At 41.1% G+C, this 25,218-nt stretch overlaps 1 protein-coding gene across 3 annotated transcripts in view; it reads left to right on the forward strand.

Annotated features, from left to right (window-relative positions):
- Positions 1 to 25,218, forward strand: part of LOC140738327 (transmembrane protein 132C-like) — a 1,098,356-nt gene that overhangs the window by 268,823 nt on the left and 804,315 nt on the right. For all 3 annotated transcript variants that reach the window (XM_073065528.1, XM_073065529.1, XM_073065527.1), the window contains exon 2: positions 18,609 to 19,506. In XM_073065528.1, coding sequence (XP_072921629.1) covers positions 18,609 to 19,506 — 898 coding nt within the window. The remainder of the gene's footprint in view (positions 1 to 18,608; positions 19,507 to 25,218) is intronic.

Raw genomic sequence — 25,218 nt, forward strand, 5'->3', positions numbered from 1 at the left:
CCATTAAAGTAATACTGTTTGATTTTTAACTTGCATTGTAAATTTATTTGTGGTACTGTTACGTTACTTGTGTGGGAGTTATATGTACTGTGTTGTGCAACTTTGTCCAGAAGAGCATTGTTTCATTTGGCGGTATACATGTATACGGTTGAAATAGCAATAAACTTGATCTTGAGTTTGAACTTGAACTCTTGAATCACCATTTCCATTGTGTACTGTGCGACCACAGAATTATAAAGGCATATGGATAAATTACAACAGAAAAAATGGATTTGTGTTTAAGGAAATATGAAGCCATGCCTGCGGACCTAAAAGGAAGTGTTTCCTTACTGGCATAAAGGTGGAAGGTGGAGGGTCAAATGGACTTGATGACTGATTTACGTAGATCATAGAAATGTCCTCAGCAGGGGTAAACTATGAGTTGGCTATTTATATGTAAAACATATGGTAATGCATGAGGTTACATAGCAGGCTGTGGGAATATAAAGCCTTGATTATCTTGAGTGAGAATATTGTTGAGTGGAGGGAAGCACATATTAATCAGGAATTAATCAGGGCTTTTGAGGGAATATATCCTGATATTATTATGATGCCTGACTTTCAGTGACAAGGGAAGTGGTTGTTGGAGAGGGAAGCTCGGAGGTTCAGTTGGTGATGGGGACGGAAGGTTAATCAGGACACCAAATGCTGGATTGTTGTACGATTAACTATGGTACTGGATGATGGGGGCACGATTCGTTCAAAGTGACGTGGGGTGTAGGAGCAAGGGGTGAACTCCCTCTTACTCTTGGCCACACAGAAATGAGTGTTAACTGTGTGGTGTTCAAATATTCATTGGCTGCTGCAGTACGATGGCCAAGGGCTTCCAGGTGTCAGAACACCATACTTAGTGAGGCCAAGACATCATGAAATGATCTCCGCAGCCCACTCAGTAGGCATGACTGCGCTTTTGATAAAGCTATGTGATGAACTTCCTGGATCAGTATCTCCATAAGAAAATACTTAGTGCTTTTCTTTGAACGTGAAAATACCATTGCAAAAGTAGATTGTTTCTCCATTCGGGGAAAGAGGGTTAGAAGATTAATGTTGAAGGAAATGCAAATTTATATACTTAATATTTGAGTAATATTGTAAATATATTGTTTGATTAAGCATTCTTTGCTGTTTACATAATTCATTGTGGGAGCGAGCTACCAGAGGAAGTGTTTGTGGCAGGGATGTTAACACTATTTAAGCATTTAAAAGGTACTTGGACGGGTACATCGAAAGGAAAGGTTTAGAGCAGGGATTCCCAAACTGGGACCCATGGACCCCTTAATTAATGGTATTGGTCCGTGGCATAAAAAATGTTGGGAACCCTTAGTTTTGATGGAGACAGGTCACAGAGGAGCAAATGGGACTAGCTCAGATGGGAATCTTGGTTGGCATGGATCACTCGGGCCAAAGGCTCGGCTTCCATGCTGTGTGACTCTACGATAACATGGGCTACTTATTGTAATTTGATTTTTTTCTGGTAAATCTATAGGCAATGTGATCTGGTGGGGAGAGCTTGTGTAGAAATGAGACCTTGGCGTGCAAGTTTAGGACTTCAAATTCAGAAATTGTTATTAAAGTTGGGTGGCCTTGAATGCACTTTTGGAACTAATTCAGTTAATTGTGATCTGAGTCTCAGGCCCTCAAGTTATTATCTTTCCATTTAATGTAGTCATTAAGATTGTGGAAATTAATTTAGCACTAGATAGAGTACAGAGCAAGACATGCTAATCTGAGTCTTGGGGGAGAAGGCATTTTTACAGTCAGGCCTGTTGCCAGGTTTAGAAGAAGCAAGCTCTGCAACTGTTGCTTTATTCACATCAGGTTAGTGGTAAGTAAATTTCAATTTACGTTGTGATTATGAGGGAAATCAGGATGAGCAAAGGCTGTTTGGCCCATCAAAGCTGTGTTCTCTCATGCCTTAACTTTCCAGACTTAGCTGCCATAGTGATTAAGTTATTGGACTAATAATATGTGATATGCATCATTGATCCAGAGTTCATCTCTCATCATGGCAGCTGGGGAATTTAATTCATGTAATTAAATAAATCTGGAATTTAAAAAAAAAGGCTGATTTCAATATGAATGAGCACAAGACTGGCTGGATTGTTATAGAAGCCTATTTAGAACACTATTGTCCTTCAGGGAAGGACATCTGTCATCCCTACCCAGTCAGCAAGGTAGATTAATTTTTAAATATCTCCTCGGTTCAGGGGAAATAAAAGACAGACAATAAAACAAGGCAGCGTTAGCGATGACCACAGCCTCTGATAAAGATCAAGATTAGATTCATTTGTAACATGTACATCAAAACATACAGTGAAATGTGACATTTGCGTCAAATCAAATCAAATGAGGGTTGTGCTGGCAGCCTGCAAGTGTCGACACACTTCCAGCACCAACGTAGCATGCCCACATCTCACTAACCCTAACCTCGAAATAAATTAATTAAAAGTATCAAATTGCAAAGAGTTCTTTTATCTTGTAATATTTGCATTTGCTAATATTTTAGAATGAATGCGTCATTCTAACTGGCGGAATCTGGTATGGAGGGGAGGGGCTGCTGCATGGGATCGAAGAGAGTTGTGAAGTTAGTCAGCTCCGTCATGGGTACTAGCCTTCGTCGTATCCCAGACACCTTCAAGGAGCGGTGCCTCAAAAAGGTGGTGTCCATCATTAAGGACCCCTAAACCACTCAGGAAATTCCTTCTTCTCATTTCATGACAAATTAACAAATTTCATGAAATATGCTGGTGATCGGTGATAATAAACCTGATTCTGATTTCATAAAATTATATCTCCTAGCAGCAGAATATAATTCGATCCAATTATTTTCTTTTTATTGTATCAATCATTAAACTCTCTTCCGGGCAGAATAAGACCGCCTTCATCAGAAGGATTGCAGAAGTTCAAGAAATGACTCATCACTACCTTCCAATGACAATTAAGGATGTTCAGTAAATAGCGGACTTGCCAATGAAGTCCATATCCCCAGAAAACTAATTTATCTGGAAAATGTTGCTCTTATAACTCATTATATTTACAAAATTACATTTTGGGGATATTATTTGGGAAGATGAATGTTAATCAATGATTATAGCCTTAGAAGTTCTTCAATGCTTCTCTAAAGAAACTGATGTTACATATGTGACAAACATCTTTATCCGCAGTAGAGTGATGCTGGGTGTCTAATTGCCACTTGGGAAATTTAACTCCAAAACTTCTGTTGGGATTTTATTTTGACCTATCACCTCTTTGTTCTGGAGTAACACTTCCTCAAAGGGTTGCTCCAGAAAAAAAGAGGAGGAGCAGAGGGGGCAGCCTCAAAATAGAGGGACGTCCATTTAGAACAGAGATGAGGAGGAATTTCTTTACCCAGCGGGTGGTGAATCTGTGGAATTAATTGCCATGGGTGGCTGCGGAGGCCAAGTCACCGGTTATATTGGTTATAAAGTGGCGGTTGATAGGTTCTTGGTTAATAAGGACGTCAAAGGTTACGGGGAGAAGGCAGGAGAATGGGGTTGACAACGATAATAAATCAACCATCGTGAGATGGTGGGACATACTTGAAGGGCTGAATGGTCTAATTCTGCTCCTATGCCTTATGGTCTTAAATGACATCAATAATGGTACCACACAGAGCAAGTATTCCCATGCAGGAATTTCAACATCATGTCTGACACACAAAAAAAGATTTTTCTTATCTACTTGCAGGACTGTTTGACTTTCCTAAACCAAAATGAGAATCCTGCTGATCATACAAATTTGAAATTAAAACTTGAAATGCTCAGCAGATTGGTAATTTCTCTGGAGAGAGAAATGGAATTAATGTTTCAGTTCAATGACCTTTCAGCTGAGAAGTCTTGCGGAGCACCGTAAGCCATTGTCTAGAAATCAGAATGAACCATGATTATGTGTAAAATATAATGGCATGTAGCATGGACACCAAATTGGATCCTTCCCAAAAGGATCAGAAAATCAGTTATGTGTAAGATTGCAACAGTGTAAGTGAGATTTCTGCCTGAGAAGGTGCATTGAATTGTTAACTGTATGGGTCCCAATGTGAGCACAGGCCATCGCTAGGTACCATCTTTACAGATGTTCATAAGTCAACTTTGACCATATGTCAGGATGTGCTTGAATATTGCTTGCTGTTGTAGCCACACCTCTACAGTTTTGTAATGAATGGTGTGATTAACTCATTGGACTGACAGCCTTTCAAAAAGAGAAGTTTCTGAATGTGGAGAGAGGGAGGGGAAACTAGCTCTGTTGTTCGTGGGAACAAATGAGAACATCAGACTTTTAAATTTATTAATATAATGGGAGCGCGTTCATTTAGAAGGGGTGTCCATAAGTGAGGCTTTCTTAACTGTATCGTCCTTGCAACAAAACTTCCACCGTTTTGCTGCACCATACTCAGAAACGGACGCCAGCCCGTCACCACAGAGTACTCATGGGAGCCAGACACCAACACCATACAGACTGCCGGGGAGTGGGGAATGGGCTCCGTACTCCGCTCACTCTGGTGAAAGCAAATCATTAACATGAGAAAGTCCACAGATACTGGAAATCCAATGCAGCACACACAAGATGCTGGAGGAACACAGCAGGTCAGGCAGCATCGATGGGAATGGATAGATGGTCAATGTTTCAGGCCGAGACCCTTCTTCAGGACTAAGTTGGAAGGGGGAAGATGCCAGAGTACAAAGGTGGGGGAAGGGGAAGGAGGCTTGACCTATTTATTTCCACAAATGCTGCCTGACCTGCTGAGTTCTTCCAGCATTTTGTGTGCTGTGTTCTGATGAAAGGTTTACTAGTTTGTTTTGGTACCCTCATTTTCTCTGAAGCCATGAATTTTAAAGGGGTAATGCCCAAAGTGTATTCTCTGCCCTCTGTGAGATTTGTGAACCCCTGCATTCTCAAATGCAAATACACTGCTCCAGCGTAGCTTTCTGGATATTTACAACAAGGAGCTCACCACTATCTTCAACAGAATAGTTTGCTTGATTATTGATCTTGAAACTCAGAGCCTTTCACTGTTACTTGCCTTACGTAATATGAATTCAAGATAGGAAGAAGGAACATTCTTCTGTCATCTCCCTTTGACGCCAGCAGCCCCCAATGGTATGAACACTCCCAGAAGTCCTGGATGAGGCCACCAAAACATGGATGTGTCACGTCACGACTGCCATGAGGAGGCCACACTCAGGTTGGAGGAGCAACACCTTATATTCCGTCTGGGTAGCCTCCAACCTGATGGCATGAACATCGATTTATCGAACTTCTGGTAATGATTCCCCTCCCCCCCCCATCAATATTCCCCCATTCCTGTTTCCATCTCTCACCTTATCTCCTTTCCTGCCCATCACATACCTCTGGTGCTCCTCCCCCTTCCCTTTCTTCCATGGTCTTTTGCCCTCTTCTATCAGATTCCCCCTTCTCCAGCCCTTTATCTCTTTCACCAATCAACTTCCCAGCTCTTTACTTTACCCCTCGCCCTCTCCCCATTTCACCTATCACCTGCCACCTTGTACTTCTTCCTCTCACCTCTTTAGTCTGAATCCTTCCTTCTTCCTTTCCTGTCCTGACGAAGGGCGTCGGCCCGAAACGTCGACTGCTCACTCCTTTCCGTCAATGCTGCCAGGCCTGCTGAGATCCTCCAGCATTGTGTGTGTGTGTGTTGCTTTGGATTTACTGCAGGTTTTCTCATGTTTGTGTTTTGAGGAATTAGATTCCAAGCTCAACACTGTATATGTTCACATGAAACTGATAAGAACAATTTGCTGTTAAATGACAATTGGCAATGTTAGCACCATAACCAGTACAGCAATAGAAAAACCTTTCACCTAGAACTCTTTAAAAAGAATACCATAATGCTTTTGCAGTCCCATACAACTTGTAAATGAATAGAACAAATTCAGTAAGGTTATTGGGGGAATGAAAAGCCAGCTTCTGATTGACAAATGCTGTGAAGAACTGTATTTCTGAAGGAAATATGTAAGCAGCAAATACATATTTTTTCTGTTCCTTGCTGGTCAGCGGCACAGATGAAGTAGCTTCAAGATAAGTGCCTGCTTTGATATCAACATATTACAACAGCTCGGAGAAGCTGTCTGCACTGTTGCAATTGAATATCTGCCTCTTGCTTCTGATCTCCTCTGATAGCTTATGTTGGAGTCAAGGAAAAACACATCATGTATTAGAAATAAGTTGCCCCCAGGAAGCATAGGAAGTGTATCACAGTACCAAAGAGTGTTCTCTGTGCTGGTCGAGGCAGAGTGATAGAAGAGGCTGCAATGGAGGTGAGTAGAGCACAGGGGAGGAAGGACTCCTGACTTCACTTACTTGCTCAACACCGCGAGGCAGGGAATCATTACCGCGGCAGAGGTGGCAGCATATCTGCGCTGTGCATGAATTTAAAAGTCGGTGAGGGAGAGATGGAGGGACTCAGCAGGCCAGGCAGCATCTACGGAAAAAGTAAGCAGTCGACGTTTCGGGCCGAGACCCTTCATCGGGACTGGGTCTCGAGTTGGAGGGTCTGGGCCCGAGACAGTGACTGCTTACTCTTTTCCACAGAGGCTGCCTTTGCCTGTTGAGTTCTTCCAGCATTTAGGGTGTATTACCTTGATTTCTAGCATCTGCAGATTTTATTGTGTTTGAGGGAGAGATGAGAAGTGTGCACCAAGTGTAACACCAGTTATGTTTGAGTGGGGCTGTCTTCCACTGGAAGTAGGGGCCACCTTGTTTAACGTATGTGCAAATTGGTTTTGGGGTACCATTGCATGTAAAAATGGATGGTACTTAACTTCAATTAGTATCTGCTCTATTACAATGATTCCGTCCATGTAATAAGGCAAAGTTATGAATGGCATCCAACAACTGGATCTAGCTTCGTTATGTGAAATACAGTCTTTATGTGGTAGTAAAGCAACACATTCAAAAATGCTGGAGGAACTCAACAGGCCAGGCAGCATCTATGGAAATGAACAAACAGTTGATGTTTCGGACTAAGACACTTCTTCAGGACTGAGAAAGAAGAGGAAAGAAACCAGAATAAAAAAGATGGGGGGGGGGAAGGGGAGGGGAAGGGGGCTAGAAAAAAGGTGATAGGTGAAGCCAGGTGGGAATGTTAAAAGGCTGAAGAGAGACCATAGGAGAAAGGGAAGGAGGAGATAATGTTGTCACATCAGATTCAGGTTAAATTCACTGAGACTCCAGTTGCAGTTTATTCCAGTTCTGAGTGATTCTGTCTTTTTAAAGATGTTTGCAGCCTTTAATGAAAAATCTAATTGAAATCATCGGGCATCAGTGTAATTAGAGTGTCTTTTTGCAGACGGTGTAATGTTGCCAGCAAAGAAAAAGCCTCCAACCTCTTGTACAGGTCTGCAGATAATGCTGTAGGAATGAATGGCACTGATATTCATGAAGCTAAGGAGAGTAATTGAGTTAGATTTCTATCTTTTGGTGCTTGAATTGTGGTCCTCAATGCCAAGATGTTGCTATGGCATATCAGTGTCTTTTATTTAGTGTCAGGATGATAGTTCAAATGTTATCACAGTTTTATAATTATCATTATATTTTTATTACGTTCCATCATATCATGTTCTTGCAGTCCTAAAGTCACTTGGTATTTAAACACCTGTGGATCTAATCAATTACAAAAGCTGAATGAGGATTTGCCTTGTGTACAGGCAAAACTGCAACAGGCAGCTATTAAGAAACTTCAGGGGACACTGAGGTAAACTTTTGACAGACAGATACAATGTGCTTTTGATACAGTTTCCCCTTACCTGTAATAATATGAGCATTTACACATCGTCCTCATGTTGTTGATTGGTCTCCTGTGCCTTGTAGTGAAGTATTTTTTGAAGCTCATCTCAGTTTTTGATACTTTGATTTCTTATTTCTTTTTGCAACAACCAGATAAGCTTTAATTCCCTTTGCAGTATCATTTTGTTTCAGCGTCTTTCTTCTTCAAGTCCATTTTACATGAAGCCTGATGGTAAATTGGTTTTAGCTCAGTTGCTTTTAATTTTTACTTCACAGGGCCCTGAGGGAAATTAGCTACAGTCAAGCCAGTTCTTGTAAGCTGATGCAGCTGCGCTTCCAGTCAAATGACTTCTTGATATTTTATTAACAGAGATTCCTTTTGTGGTTGAGGGAGAAAAAAATGCTATCAAATATCCATCATTTGTGTTTCTAAAATCGAACAAGTCTGCTGTACTGTCTCAAAACTTTCAATTTTTATCATTTTCTGGGACAATTATAACAGTATATTTTTTGTCAGTAGTAGTGTTACGAATAGGCTGTGTACCTCTTCACCTGAAATTGACACTATTTTCACAATGGAACATGTAGAATTAAGTTGTGTTTTTGTGATCAGAGTAAGGATTGTTTTTTTTTCAACTTTACTTGGATTACCAATAAGTGAGATAATGATCACTGAAACATGAACCTGTTTCTGAACTGACCAGGCTGAATTGAGCTAACTGACAACTAAATGGTTCTGCAGAGAGCTCCTGCAGTTAGCTATCTGTGGCTCAGCTGGTCTCGGCCAAATTGAAATGCTGACCTCCCATCCTACTGCCAGAATCACCGGTGCGGTGTCCGGGGCTAAAGTAGCATCACGCTGGACAATGGGTCTGGATGGTACTTTGCATTCATTCCTTTGCGTGACATCAAGGATCAGAGGCGTGCCAATGTTTGAATGAAGTCATTGGCCCCAGGGTTTGAATATGTACTGGTGAAATTATGCAAATTTTTCACTTAGTCGCTAATATTTTACAGTTTCAATGAAACTTTGTTTCTTTTCTCCCCCAAATTATTTATGTCAATTTGAGAAATTTGAATTTATATTGAAATCATCTAGAAACTCTTCAAGAGCTTAAAAGCTTTGGCAGAACATGAGAGAAAACACAAGCCGCATCTGTGGAAGCTATGTCCGACAAATGGTCTTTGACCTAAAAGATTGCCTCCATTTCTCTTTCCACAGAAGCTGCCTGACTCGTTGACTGTTTCCTGCACTTATCCCTAGATTTCAGGTTTCCCGTATGTGCAGCTTCCTGATTTTCATTCGCTCTCAAACGATTTTGTGCCTTTGGTGGGGCAGGGCTTTGAGATGTGCAAACCTGGGGCTTCGTTGCTGCTCAAATCACTCTGCTACTCGCACCATCTCTTGTGTGGGATATACTATGTACAGAACGGTGCTGTACAAAGGCCAGTTATGTCACGAAGGTTCTCACCCACCCTGCTTCTGGATCGCTTGTCCCACTCCCATCAGGAAATAGGCTATGTAGCACCCACACCAGGACCTCTAGATTCAAAAGCAGTTATTTCCCACAAGACGTAAGGCTGATCGACACCTCACTCATTAACCCAGCCCAATATTTCCCCACCACCCAACATATACAGCAGCCACTCCTCTCCCCAACCTCTCAGCACCCTTCATCCCCAATACAGTGCCTGTTTACACTTATACTCCATACCTCATACCCACACTGGCATAGTTACTCTCCTACTGTTGCCACCTAGAATTCCTCTTGCCACGAGTCCCTTTATCACTTTTTCATTTCCTGTCAGTCTTCTCCTGTTCAGATATTCCTGTATCTAGCCTCACTTTGTGTACAGTATATACAATCATGTCTATGTATATAAGCTTTTTGCTGTTTCTCTCCATGCCTTGTGGTGCGCTGGGTGGCATCTATCCATTTCTTTAGTATTTGTCTATTTTTTTATGAGGCCAAGTTGCCAGGCCAATGCTTAGACCCAGCACGAATGGAAAGCGTGCAAGGAGCCGGCTGGATTCGGGCCACTACACCACGAGCCAGCAATGAACAGTATATACTGTATGCTAACCTTGTGTACATAGGGCCATGCTCACAATTTCTCGTATACTGTGTTTTATGGGATTGCTTTCACACTTACGTTTATTGTGATTGTTTTTAATGGTTATTGTGTTTTTTTATGCTGCATTGAATCTGGAGTAGCAATCATTTTCTTTTCTTTTACACTCCTGTACTGAAGAATGACAAAAACAATCTTGGTATCTTATGGTCGAAGAGAACAAGTAAATTAAACATCATTCCCTTGGGTGAAGCTGAGAAATCACAATTCAAAAAAATGTATTTTGGATTAGTCTTCCTGACAAAGTCACTAAATAATAATAATAAACGGATTAGAAAAAGTTATTAAACAAACTAACGGGACCAAAGGCTGAGAAGTCCCTTGGACCTGATGGCGTGTACTCTTCAGCTGTAAACTAAGTGGCTACAGAGTTAATGAATGTGTTGGTTATAATCTGGCAATATTCACTGGATTCTAGTGAAGTCTCAAAAGATGGGAAAACCACAAATATAATGCTATTGTTCAAGATATTAGGGAGACAGAGGCAGGAAAGTATTGACCTTGCTAATCTGTGTTTCATGATTGTTTGTTATTTATTGAGATACAGCATGAAAGAGGCCCTCACTTTGAGCCCTGCCACCCAGCAATCCCCTGATTTAATCCGAGCCTAATCACGGGACAATTTAGAGTGATGAATTAACCTAACAACTGGTAGGTCTTCGGACTGTGGGAGGAAACCAGAGCACCTGGGAGAACCCATACCAGTCTTGAGGAGAGCATACAAACTCCTTACAGGCAGCGGCAGGAATTGATCCTGGGTCATTGGTACTGTAAAGCATTGTGCTAACCATCTTGCAGCATGCTCCACGATCCCATTGTTTGTCCACCCAACTGTCTCTCACCCATTTCAAACAAAAGTGACATCCCTTTTAACACAATGTACTACCTTGCATTATCTGTGTTAAACCCAATTTGCCAATTAATTGTCCATTCTGTAGGTTTATTAATGTCCTCCATTTAATAGTTTCAGTCCTCCTCAGCATTGACTATAACTCCTTAGATGTATTCTGTTCTCTTTTTATTTGTCCGTCCTCAGGCACTAGACCTTTGTCCAATGAAGTATAAAATATCAGAGTTAATAACCCAGGAACCTATTATGTTGTTTTCACAGTGGAAAGGTATTATCCATCTGGGCCATGGCTTTTACATTTTTGATTTGATTAGATTGTTTAATATAAGCCACTTATTCAATATTAAATTCATTGCAACTCATCAGCCAGTGTCCTTATCAATGAATAAAGGAGAAACTGAGCGACGAATTAGAACTAAATCATGTGCATGAGTTGGGAAAAATGGAAACTTTTGTAAAGTCTAGAAGTATACACAAACAATAATTAAACATGCAATTGTGATATTATAAAAAATAACTAAAAACCAATGCCTAAATTCATGAGTATGCATGAAGAGTTTACCCAGTGGGTGGAATGAAAGTTATTTGCTATTGCATCAATATTATTAATAATCTGAGACTAAACCTTCTACAGATGGTTTGATGTAGAATCAATGTGCATGTCCAGTACATTTTTTCAGAAATGATGGAAGGCTAAAGCGATAGGCAAAAAAAAACTCTGCAGTTGCTGCAAACCTGAAATAAAACTAAACTTGCTGGAAATACTCGGGAAGTCAGACAGCATCTGTGGGAGTCAAAGTTCATCATTCTGAGACATTGACTCTGTTTCCTTCTGTGTAGCTGCTGCCTGACCTGGTAACTATTTCCAGCATTTGCTGTGATATTTTAGGCTAAAGTGAAACGCTGCTGGCGTGAAGCAAGTGGCAGCTCGGGCTGAAGGACTCTGTGACCATAGAGACTCACAATCACCTGAATTTGCTGGCTCAATGTTTTTAATAGAAAAAAATAGAAATGATGAGAAATCAGGTAATGTTGATATTCAAAGAACAGCTGACTGCCTTGGTACTTGAATCCCTGAAACAGAATGTGCAGGTGTAGCAAGCATTTGGAAAGGCTGTTCCCAAATATATATATACACACACACACACACACACACACACACACACACACACACACACACACACACACACACACACACACACACACACACAGATACATGTATACATAGAGAGAAGGAAAAGGGGGGAGAGAGGAGAATGAGAAGGAGAGGGAGAGGGGGAAGGGAGAGAGAGAGAGAAAGAGAGAGGGAGAGGGGAGAGAGGGAGAGAGAGGGAGAGCAGGAGTGAGAGAGAGAGATAGAAAGAGAGAGAGTGAAGGGGAGAGAGGGGAGAGAGAGAGAAAGAGAAGGAGAGGGGGGGGGGAGAGAGAGAGAGGGAGAGAGATCTACTAGCCCAGGGGTTCTCAAACTTCTTTATGCCATGGACCAATACCATTAACCAAGGGGTCCAAGGACCCCGTGTGGAGAGCCCCTGTACTGAACTGATTCTGGGTATAGCAGGACTATGGTGTTGAGCAGGAGAGATCTCTATTCTCTAAAATATAGAAGTTAGCAAATTATTAAAGATTTGATAGGGTGGATGTAAGGAATGTTCCCTTGGCTGAGGAAAATTATTTGGCACTGAAATGAGGAGAAATTTGATCTCTCAGAGAAAGGTGAATATTCGGAACTCTCTGCCTGGGAGATCCATGGGGTGTCGGGCATTGATCACATTCAAAACATAGATCAATAGATTTCTGGGTAGTAAAGGAACTATTGTGGGGATAGGGTAAGAGATGGAGATTTTTGAATCACAGAACAGGCTTGAGGGGTTGAATGCCCTCGGGCCCATGTTTTTATGTTCTTTTCTGCGGAGCCACAGCAATATATACCCGTGGATCAAATTTGGAATGACAAACCAGCAATCTTATCAAATCGCCAGTCTACTATACTTAATCCTGATTGATTAAAATTAGTGACATTTTCCCATATCAGTGAAAGAAGATAATGCTTTCAGATACACTTCTTAATTTCTGTCATTTCATAATGTCAGCGCTCAATTAGATTGTACGATGAGCATCTCATTTTGGTGTGTTTGAGTGATTTTTTGACAGGTGTGTCAGAAGAAGAAAGCATTTGCCATTTTCACGCTAAGCAGATTAAATCAACCATTTTACTCGACAAAGAAAATCATAGGTGGTCATACGACTTCACCTTTGTCCTAAGAGTTTGTTGTTTGGAATGAGACTCTGTTGGGTTTGATGATCTATTGATAGAGACCCCAGAGTCCTCTCCCTTTACACCTTCTGAGAGTATTATGCATGAAGTGGCCAGGAATCCACTCTCAACAGTGACAGCTGAAAGATTTTTATGAGAATGTAATGGAACAAACTGTGTAAAGCATAAAAAAAACAAATTGCTTTTCATTTGTCAACTCTCTTCGGGACTTGAAACCTTATGTGACAGACATTTTTTTTAATAAGCAGCTTAATACTGATCTTCTAAACTGCCCCATGTACAAAACCCTCCAATAATAAACATCCACAGTGAGAGCCCTGAAAGTGTGGTTTGCTTTCCAAATCCCAGAAGCCACCGCTCAATGAAGATACACATTGTTGATCAAATTCGCTGTTTGCTTCAGGAAGCTCGACAGGCTCTGGCTGCCTGAAGGGAAATAAGTGTGTGAGGGCCGAGACCTCAAACCCAGTTCAAAGTTACTAAGTCTAGCAAGCAGCAGTAACCTCTGCCTTCCTCTATGCCTCTAAAACATGGATTATCCATAGTAGGCATTGAAGAACACAGGAGAGATACCACCAATGCAGTCTCTACAAAATCCCTCAAGTGCACCAGCAACAAAATCCCTCAATTGCACTCCATCACTTCTACAGCTCATGCTACTCCACCCGCTTCACCTAATACCAAATACAAGAAGCACTCAAGAATCTTCTCCAGCCACTGCAGAACCCATTGAGCCGAAAGTGTATGCAAGTCATTCTTGACCCCACTTGTAAGAAGAAGGAGAAGCAGACAGAAGTAGAAGTAGCCCCGTTATACTTTTGGAAGATATGATCATGATTCAAAAAGTAATATTTGTTTTATTTGACACGTTAAGTAGGATGCCACCATGGTTGAAACCTAAGGCTAAATGTTCTTTCTTTCTGTTTTTGCATATGCTGTGTTTGGACGTACGATCTTCTCCCAATTGCCATCCGTGCCATTCTCTCTGTAAGCCCAAAGCCATGTGTGATTGCTTGTGACTATGATCCACGCTTATCCTGCCTTCCCTCCAATCCCAACCGCTGGCCAGCAGGACCTGCACAGACCATTGAGACCTGATTGTTATGGTCAAAGACAACTTACGATTAAGATCAAAACTAGTCAATGCCATTAAATTATTGAGCAATATTTAAAATTAAATATAAATCATGTCAGTTTTAGGTAAGGACTTGCCCGTTATGCTGCTGGGATTTAGGGCAGCAATGATTGCTTTCTATCTCTGTCCGTCCGTATGTATATAGAAGGATTCTTCATTGCTGCTTATGTAACAATTTTATTTTACCAGTCAGCGTTGTTAGCCCTGAGCTGAACCACCAAACCTGGAGGACCGGTAGAACATTCTTAGTCTGGCCTCTACCCTTTGATCTGTTTGGCATGAGTGACCCTACCAAGAGCCAAAGAATAAAGGCCTCACTCCAGTCAACGTAGCTCTCCGGGTCATTGAGGCACACAAGCCTCCAAACCCTACGACAAGGCTGTGGTCCTCTTGTTTCTGTTTATGAAACAGAAATATAATTTAACAGAGATAGTTTGGTGACTATCAGAACTCGAGTGGTGAGAAGTATAAAGTAAACATATTTTGGAAAAATGAGTAGGACTTCCTAATCTCTGAGGTATTTGAGCACGCAGGATAATATAAAGCATAACAGGAAAATGCATGAGAATGTCAGATGCTCTAAGCCACATTGAGCCTGAAAGACTGAAGAAAGCGTCAGAGTAGCTGACATAGGAAGTCAAGAAAAGCCATAGAATGTTTTATAAATATTTAAAGAGATGAAAGAAAGTATATGGTCTTTAGAGACTGAAGTAGTCTGAGTGTAGAAATTATTTGGCTCTGATGACACCTTGCTCATGTCTTTTACAAAAAAGCAGTTTGAAATTATGGAGTGATAATATGAAACATTGAGGATTTGGCAAATTTAAATTAAGTCAAATCACTGCTTTAAAAATAAAATGAGAGAAGAAATCTTTCCAACCTGCACTTAGGCTGAACAAATTCTGATGTGGTATTGCTTTTAGAAAAGGAGAAGGCACAGATATGTAATCACACATAATGTGATGTACAAATTATTGGAAATATTGTCATTTGGAAAGCAGTTGGAGGGATTTGTTAAGGCCAGGACATGCCTGACTTAATTTGATTGATTTTTTTTTGAAGAGGTAATGAGAAGTTTCAAGGAGGATGCTGCACTTACGTAATCTAGTTAACATGGATTTTAGCAAGACACCTGTCAAACTCCGAGATCAGAAATCTAAGAGCCCAAGAGATCCAAGGAAACAAAATAATTGGATCTAAAGTTGTCCCAGTGAAAGGAAGCAAAGTATTCTTGATTGTGCAAGTTTTACGGATTGCCAGACAACATGCACTGGGACTTAATTGTTAGATCTTTTGCTTTCCGTGGCATTTGTTAGTATTTTGGACATGAAAGACAAGAGTATACCCAATGTGTTCTGGGGTTGCTGAGAATTGTAGAGGATTAGACAGTCCTCGGATTGCATGCCTATTGAATCATGGAGATAGAAGGACGGAAGATAAAATGGTTAACATGGTAAATTGGATACTTGCCTTTATTGGTTTGAGACATTAAGTATAAAGGGTATCATGGTAGCATAGCGGTTAGCGCAACTCTATTAAAGCTAATGGCGTTGTAGTTTAAAGTTCAATCCCTACGTCATCTGTAAGGAGTCTGGACATCCTCCTCATGGAATGCGTGGACTTTTTTCCAGGTGCTCCAGTTTCCCACCGTTCAAACCCGTACCGTTCAGTAGGTTAATTGGTCATTATAAATTGTCCGTGATTAGGCTAGGCTTGAATCAAAGGTTGCTAGGCTGGTATAGCTCAAAGGGCCAGAAGGGCCGCTGCATCTATAAGTAAGAAACATATGAGTAGGGACTTCACCCGGCATCTCTTTTGCTCAGCAGGTAGCAATGGGGCTCTGGAACTTAATACCAGAACTCTCATCCCAGTTAAAGAGTACCTAGGTCAGCATTTGCGGACCGCTCTCACTCTAAGGAGGACTATAGACGGCGTCAGGAAGTAGCATTAGCCCATGTAGCTCTTTTTTTGGCCTGCTATTTCCTCTCTTCCTTTATACTGCCTACCTTCCCTCTCCACTCTCGGAGGACTGGCAGTTGAGTTTCTTCCCACAGGTGCTGCTCGACCTGTTGAGTTCTGCGAGCAATTTGTTTTTTTTTGCAATTTGTTTCCGTCTGCTTGATGAATTCCCTTCAAAATCCCAAAAACGTTTTCTGTGATTTGTACATTTTCTCAGTGGAGCTCAGTGTGCCCTGGATTTTAAGGACAACAGTTAATGAAGTATTGCAAAACAAAAAAGTTTTAAGTGGTTGCTTAAACTTAAAGAGAGCAGATGTTAACAGCAAAATTATCTTGGCACAAAGATTTCAATCAGTTAAATAGTACATTTATTAACGTCAGATATCACCCTATTGAGGAATGAATCAATCTGATAAATTTTTCTATGCTAATAAAAACCTCAAAGACTTTTAAGACTCAAAGAATCATGGAGCTGTACGGCAGAGAAATAGGCCCTTCTGCCTGAAATGTTCATGGTATCAGTCTGCATGAATCCATTCATTCACTTTCTATGCACTGACTTACTCTCAGTGGCCACTCTATTAGGTACTCCTTTACACCTGCTCGTTAATGCAAATATCTAACCAGCCAATCACATGGCAGCAACTCAATGCATACAAGTGTGCAGATATGGTTAAGCGGTTCATTTGATGTTCAGAACAAACATCAGAATGGGGGAGAAGGTTGGTCCCAGTAACTTTGACCTTGGAGTGATTGTTGGTGCCAGATGGGGTGGTTTGAGTATCTCAGAAACTGCTGATCTCCTGGGATTTCCACACAGAGCAATCTCCAAAGTTTACAGAGAATTGTGCAGTGAACAAAACACATCCAGGGAGCGGCAGTTCTGTGGGTGAAAACTCCTTTTTAATGAGAGGGATTGGAGGAGAATAGCCGGACTTGTTCAAACTGTCAGGAGGGTGACAATAACATAAATAACCACACATCGCAACAGTGGTGTGGGCAAGAGCAGCCCTCAGCACACAACTTGTCAACGCTTGAAGTGGATGGGGTACAGCAGCAGAAGATCATGAACATACACTTTTGTGTCTACTTTATTATGCATAGGTAGTACCTAATAATGTGGCCACTGAGTATGGAACAAGCAAAATAATTGTGGAATATTACTATGCAGATTTATTGTAACAGTTATGTGTTTATACAGCATTAGCCAATGCTAAAAGAAAACTTATAAGTCATATGCCTCATAGCAATTCCCCTGTTAAGTTTAAGCAAGACATTTTGGAAGTACAATATTAGCAATTATTTATCTATTTATTTATCTATCTATCTATCTATCTATTTATTTATTAATTAAATTTTTCTGAAAATTACAAAGAATAAATGTAATGATAAAATAGTAAGAAAGAGAAAAATAATATTAACCCTCCCCCTCCCCTTAACCCTCCCCCCCCCTTAACCCTTGTCTAAAGAAAGAGCAATTCTTAATATATTTTAGATAAGGGATCAAAATGGCTTTATGCTTCAGAACAGACAGACAGACATACTTTATTCATTCTGAGGGAAATTGGGTCTCGTTACAGCCGCACCAACCAAGAATAGTGAAGAAATATAGCAATATAAAACCATAAATAATTAAATAATAATAAGTTAATCATGCCAAGTGGAAATAAGTCCAGGACCAGCCTATTGGCTCAGGGTGTCTGACACTCCAAGGGAGGAGTTGTAAAGTTTGATGGCCACAGGTAGGAATGACTTCCTATGATGCTCAGTGTTACATCTCGGTGGAATGAGTCTCTGGTTGAATGTACTCCTGTGCCCAACCAGTACATTATGGAGTGGTTGGGAGTCATTGTCCAACATGGCATGCAACTTGGACAGCATCATCTTTTCAGACACCACCGTCAGAGAGTCCAGTTCCACCCCACAACATCACTGGCCTTACGAATGAGTTTGTTGATTCTGTTGGTGTCTGCTACCCTCAGCCTGCTGCCCCAGCACACAACAGCAAACGTGATAGCACTGGCCACCACAGACTCATAGAACATCCTCAGCATCGTCCTGCAGATGTTAAAGGACCTCATTCTCCTCAGGAAATAGAGAATGAAGTTGTGTACAGGAAAGTGCCAATTAATTTAGAGACCACATCAAAGTAGATATAATTAGACAACTTGCTGTTGCCTTCATTTGAGATGTTCATATTGAAGTATCTCTGACATGATAGTGTTTATTTGGTTCTTTCTGAGATCCTTACAGAGTTAGTTCACCTCCATGGTAAACTCTGATTAAACAGTGATGAAGTACTTCCATGACAATATAAGAGGCGTATCAAATCTATTCTGTCTTTAGCGTGTGGGTGAGGGGAATACATGTAAACAGATTAATTAAAGGAAATAATGTAAGGAGTGTTTTTCAGAATAGTCTTTCATGAACCTTTCTTTCTTGTTTATTCTCAGTTGTACAGAACCGTGGGGTCACAGGTATTGTGGAGAGTGCTCAGAAGTTTTCTTCACTTCCGGTCTATCTACCAGTGAAGTACCATATTCAGAAAGCTGAAAGTTCATTTTTTCTAAAAGAAGCCAACCAGGAAATCATGCGCAACAACAGCCTGCAGTTCCGCATGGAACCCTTTTTCATCTACGAGGCCAAGACTCCTCCTGTGATTAATGTCAGCTATGGGCCTTATGCTGCAGAACAAGTGGTGCCCAGATCTCTCCTGCAACCTTCTAATCTGTTCAGCATGGTTGATAAGTTCACTTTTAACTGGAAAATCAAAGCAAGTATCATTGATAGCAAAGTTTATTCCAATCGACCGATAGTACAGATTTTATTTTACATCACAGGTCGAGACTGGGATGATTACGCTGTTAACGAAAACCTTCCCTGTATACGTGTATATGCATTTCGGGAAACGAGGGAAGTCAGAAACAGTTGTCGCCTGAAAGGAGATCTCGGATTGTGCATTGTAGAACTGGAACTTCTGCCCTCTTGGTTTAATCCTCCTACCATAGTACCTGGCCGTAAAAGGATTACCGATCCCTCTGAGGGAACACCAGTGGAACTATATTACTTGGTGCAGGATGCTGACGAAGATAGTGAATGTGACGCAGAAGACACACGAAAGGACAATGCTATTCGGCCGGGCCGTGACGACGCTGACGAAACACTCCACTCTCTACAGCGTATTGGTAGTGTTCGGCTACACCAAGGTTCTGGAGACCCACGGCGAACAGAAATGCGGCTGGACAACAACATCATCATCTCGGTGTTACAACGGCCTCTCAAGCAAGGCGAAGTAGTGACTTTTTATGTGTCGCTGTCCAGCAGTTCAATGGTGAACCAGTTCACGCTGAGGTAGGTCACTCTTCAGTATGTGCTTGTGGGGTGGTCAGTGTTTTAACATTTTTTTGCACTAATTCATTTTAATTGAGATTTATGTGACTTAATTTATAAAAATTCACTTCTGGACCATTATTGTTTTAGAGGGAAAGTATGCATTCCTGCTGTTACGCCACTGGTCCTCCATCTCTGGTGATGTTCAGGGTTTCCTTCATCATGTCAGTAGTTTCCTCTCTGCTTTCACTACTGTTAGTCATGCAGGTCCCAGCTGGAGACTCAGGAATATCCTCACACTCAGATGTAGAAGGATTCTTCATTGCTGTTTCGTTTTACCACTCAGGGTAGGTAGCCCTGAGCTGAACCCCTGGACCTGGAGAACTGGTGGAGCGCCCTAACTCTTTGATCTGTTTGGCGTAGGTGACCCTACTAAGTGCCAAAGCATAACATCCTGACTCCAGCCAACATAGCTCTCTCGGTCATTCAGGCATGCAAGCCTCCAAAACGTGACAAGATCATGGTCCACGTGGAGGAGAGAGAAAGTGTCTTAATTTAATTTAATCTTAATTTAATATAAGTTTTTCTGATTGTTTTCATCAGGGTAATTGTAGACATTTGCTATATCAAAATACTTTACCTCAAATGATGGGTGTTGGAGAGAAATCTAGGGTTAATTTATTCATGGAAAATTAGTTTGATGCACATTGTTAACTCACAGCCCTGAACTTCCCGGTTTTCAGGTTGAGACTGGAACAATTTGTTCACAAGGTTGAAGAACTACTGTACCATTCAAAAGACGTTCCTAGACAAACAGTTCTTACATAAACCAGAGCAAATGGTGCACACGTTATCTATTGACTGAAAGCCATAATTATGATTTATTATAACTAAACACGAGAGGGTCCACAGATGCTTGAAATCTAAAGCAACTCACAAAAAAATGTTGGAGGAGCTCAGCCGGCTGGGCAACATCTGTGGAAATGAACAAACAGTCGCCATTTCGAGCTGAAATTCTTCTTCTTGAGTCCTGAAGAAGGGTCTCAGCCCGAAACATCGACTGTTTGTTCATTTCCACAGATGCTGCCTGAGCTGCTGATCTCCTCCAGAATATTGTGTGTGTTGCGTCATATTGAAGTAGGTGTTCAGAGCTGATAGTTGAATTGCTGAAATGGAAGAGATATGCACCCATTATGATTATTTGAGATAGAATGCTTGCTTATTAAAAATGACACCAATATTTTTGTTCAAGTGAAATATTTAATGGAAAATGTGAGTGCACAATATCAAACTGGTCTTATAACTTTTTAAAAGTTATTGATGTCATATCTACATACACTGAATTATACTGTATTTTCTTGAGTTGTGGGACATCTGTTTTGCGCAGTGCAATGATCCACCATGAGATCAAGGACACGAGTATTTACTGTTATGTCATTAAGGGAGGAATTTTGGTTAAGACTTCAAAATCTGTCATCTTTTAATATTGCTCCAGTCTATACTTCTAGTCTATATTTGCATTTGGACAATTGTCATGCTGCACAAAATGTTATTTTATGTCCTACCTTGTGTATATAAACATATTTTGCCATTTAACATGGCAGGTAAATAACCACATCAACACAGTTTTGAGAAGTCCACAACTAGGATTTGAAATGCATCGGGCTGGGCATTTATCTTGAGTGCCTGGTTAATGTTGGCTTTTGTCGGTATGTAAACTGTGGTCAGGAATCCGGAGGAGAACTCTCATTGTAAGTAGAACGGTCGGCACTTAATCGTTAGTTGTCAGAGGAACAAGAGAATGATAAAACGGCCACATCTGACCTTCACAATGGGTTTATCATGAAAAACAGACCCTCACCCTTTGTCTTCTCCGAACTAGCAGTTTGATCCATCCGGTGTATCAAGAAGCCCTCGGTGTGTTTAGATTGAGCCATGTCTTTCTGAAACATGGAACACGGCAATTCTTTATTTTCCTCTGATACAGCAATCTTGCCCTTAGTTCCTCATTCTTGTTCTCCGACTGTGAATTTGACAACGAGATGCTGGGTAGAGGGAGTCTCATTTCTCTGCGTCTCAGCCTGGCTTGGAGACATCACCCCCTCTTCCTCTTCCAGCCTTTGTCTGCTTAAAGGTGCGCGCTTGAGAGTGAAGTCCGCCTAGTCCGGCAGAAGACTGTGAAATCGCTAGTTTATTATGATGATTCAAAAGTCTGTTGCTTAAAGGGAAATTACAGATTGCAAACTGCAGTGAGTGTAAATAAGAAGAGTATATTTACATGTTTAGTAAGCAACCCGCAACGCGTTGCCATGGTTGACCGGCGCCATCTTATCTTCTAGTATTTGATATTGGAGTCTTGAATGAATCTATCTTTTAGAGCCTGTACATTAAGACTAAATATTCATTCACAAAAACAAGTGACACTCCAGAGCAACAGTTTAAAAATCTGGTTCTATAAATTTTATACAGTCATAATATGATGCAAATGGATCTTAGTATATATCTCAGTCAGTTTTTAAGAATAAATAGTAGCAGTGCAATTCCACTCTGCATTTTATCCCCGTACCCAAATGATGCTTCAAGTGCAGCACAGAGATGTTTAGCGAAGTCAGAGAGCGCCTTCACATTGGAAAATATGCCTTTGATTGTAAAGATTTTGCTACAAGCAGTAAATATGTTCAAAAATTTTTAATAGGTGGATTTCTGCTTTATTCATGTTTAACTGTTTGGAGAACGCATATACAGGTAACGTGTCTGTAATTGTAACTCTGAAACCCACTGCTCACACTTCTGTTAAAATGGACAGCATTTCGACTTTTTTTGATAAAGAATTTCCTCCCTGATTTATCCAGAAGTATGGATTTATAAAGACTGTATGCCCATTTTTAACCATAAAGCTTTGCCTCTGTAGTTTTTTGACCAAGCAGTATAAAGTACAGAACAATACACATTGGATACACAACATTTGCCCCAGTGAGGCCATGTCATCCACAGTGTGCACATACATAGTCCCAATTTCTTGCATTCCTCTAAACTCCGCCCCTCCATGTACCTGTTCGAGTGCTTCTTAAATTATACTATTACACCTGCAAGGTAAAACCAAATGACTCATTTGACAACAAGGTTTTTCTCCCAGATGAGCACATTGCCCTTTCAGCTTGCTTTGACTGCCGAAACATGGAGGCGCCTTCATGAACTCCCACAGCCCCCGATAACCTTGTGATTTCATTCTCTGAGGCCAATGTGAGAGCACCCTTCAGGAGGGTGAACCCATGGAAAGCAATCTGACTCAGTCGGAGTACCTAGCTGTGTACTGAAGACCTGCGCAGATCAACAGCTTGATGTGTTTGATGCTATCTTTAACCTCTGGCTTCAGCAGTCTGGGATGCCCACCCGCTTCCAGCAGGTTTCAATTATACCAGTGCTCAAGAGGAGCATAGCAACCTACCTCAATGACTATCATGCAGTAGCTCTTACATCCTCTGTGATGGAGTGCTTTGAGAGCCTGGTGATGACACATATCAACTCTTGCCTTAGGAGTGACTTGGATCCATTCCAGTTCGTCTACTGTCACAACAGATCAACAGCAGATGCAATTTCATTGGCTCTTCACTCGACTCTGAAACATCTAGACAGTGAAGATGCAAACATCAGGGTGGTCTTCGTTGACTACAGCTCTGCATTCAGTACTCTCATCCCCTCAAGGCTGATCAATCAGACCTAGACCTCAACACCTCCTTGTGCAACTGGATCCTCGGTTTCTTGGAACACACTCTTGGAAGCCTCGTTCTGGCTATTCATCCTTTTTCCTTCAACCAGGCTCACTCATTTGTGCCAGAAACATAGAAAATCTAAAGCACAATACAGGCCCTTCGGCCCACAAAGCTGTGCTGAACATGTCCTTACCTTAGAAATTACTTAGGGTTACCCATAGCCCTCTTTTTCTAAGCTCCATGTACCTATCCAGGAGTCTCTTAAAAGACGCTATTGTTTCCGCCTGCACCACTGTTCCTGGCAGCCCATTCCACACTCTCACCATTCTCTGCGTAAAAAAACTTACCCATGACATCTTCTCTGGATCTCCTCTGCTAACCCCTGCCTAATTCCCTCAAAATAAGTCTTGTCCTGTGGACTTACCCTAAGCTTTTCCATTATTATCTTAAAACTAATAGAAATATGCTAACTAGGGCCAAAGTGCTCCCCGACTGCCACTTCATCCAGTTGCCTTGCCTCGTTCTCAAATACGATGGTACTTGTATTGGTCAATTCAGCTGAAGAATATACTGTTTGCTATTCACTCTTTGCAGGTCTCTTATTCCGATATATCCCTTTAAATGTCCTCTTGGTCTCCTACATTGGAAAAGTTACTGCTCTGGCCCAGTCTTCTTTAGAACTGAAGGCCTCCAGTCCTTAAATTCTCTTTACCATTGCTCTGCATCCTCTCTTGCACTGGAAAGTACATCCAGTAACATGGTGACCAGAACGGAACTGTGGCCTAGCTAGCTTTTTTATATAGTTCTTACATGACTTTCTTGTTCTTGTATTTATTTCATTTATTTTTTATTCATTGAAATACAGTGCAAAGCAGGCATTTCCAGCCCTTTGAGCCATGCCGCACAGCAACCCCTGATTTAACCGTAGTCTAATCAACCAACAACTTACAATGACCAATTAACCTACTATCTGGCATGTCTTTGGACTGTGGGAGGAAACCAGAGCGCTCAGAGGAAACCCAAGCAGATCACAGGGAGAACGTACAAATTCCTTATGGACAGTAACGGGAATTGAACCTGGGTTGCTGGTACTGTAAAGCGTTGTGCTAGCCACTGCACTATCATGCTGACCCAATTCTTTCCTTTGACCAGTGCCATCTTAAACATCTTAAAAATCTCCTTTGCTACTTCTACTGATCTTGGAACGCGGACTCCAAAATCCCTCCATTTTCTCATAATTTATTGAATATATCCTTGCGTTTTTGCCCTTTCTCAATGCAATCCCTCTGTCTTCTCTCATTGCATCTCGTATGCCTAAAATATTGATATTGCCACATTGTCTGGGTCTTTTTTCCAGGCTCTCTACCACACAGCTGACTATTGTTGCACCTTCCTAATCTTGGCCCCTCTGACTCTAATTTGATCTTCATATTAAATTAGTTCAACATTAGTTATTTGAGCCTGAAGTATTAATGTTATTCTAATCTAATACAAAAATATTAGTCTAGTCTTCATGATTACATCATTGGGAAGTTCAGAAACATGAGGCAACCGAACAGTGACATGAGCAATGGTGTTTGATCCTTGGTTAGACAACTGCTTTAATCTTTTATTTTCAATATTTAAGCGATAAGGTCATAAGACATAGAAGCAGAATTAAACCATTCAGCCCATTGGGTTGGCTGCACCATTCCATCATGGCTGATTTATTTTCTCTCTCAATCCAATTCTCCTTCCTTCTTTGACCTTACTAATTAAGTACCTGTCAACCTCCATTTTAAATGCATCAAGCATGGCCTCAAGAATCTGCGGCAATGAACTCCCGATTCACCATGTTTTGGCTAAATAGGTTTGTCCTCAAAGTTCAAAGTATACTTATAACCAAAGTATATATACTGTACGCAACCTTGAGATTTGTCTTCATGCAGCCAGCCACAAAACCAAGAAACACAGTAGAACCATTTAAAAAAACCCACACAACAAAGATTGTCAAACACCCAATGTGCGAAAACAACAAATG

Source organism: Hemitrygon akajei, chromosome 14 (genome assembly GCF_048418815.1).
Source record: "Hemitrygon akajei chromosome 14, sHemAka1.3, whole genome shotgun sequence".
NCBI classification, from domain to species: Eukaryota; Metazoa; Chordata; class Chondrichthyes; order Myliobatiformes; family Dasyatidae; genus Hemitrygon; species Hemitrygon akajei.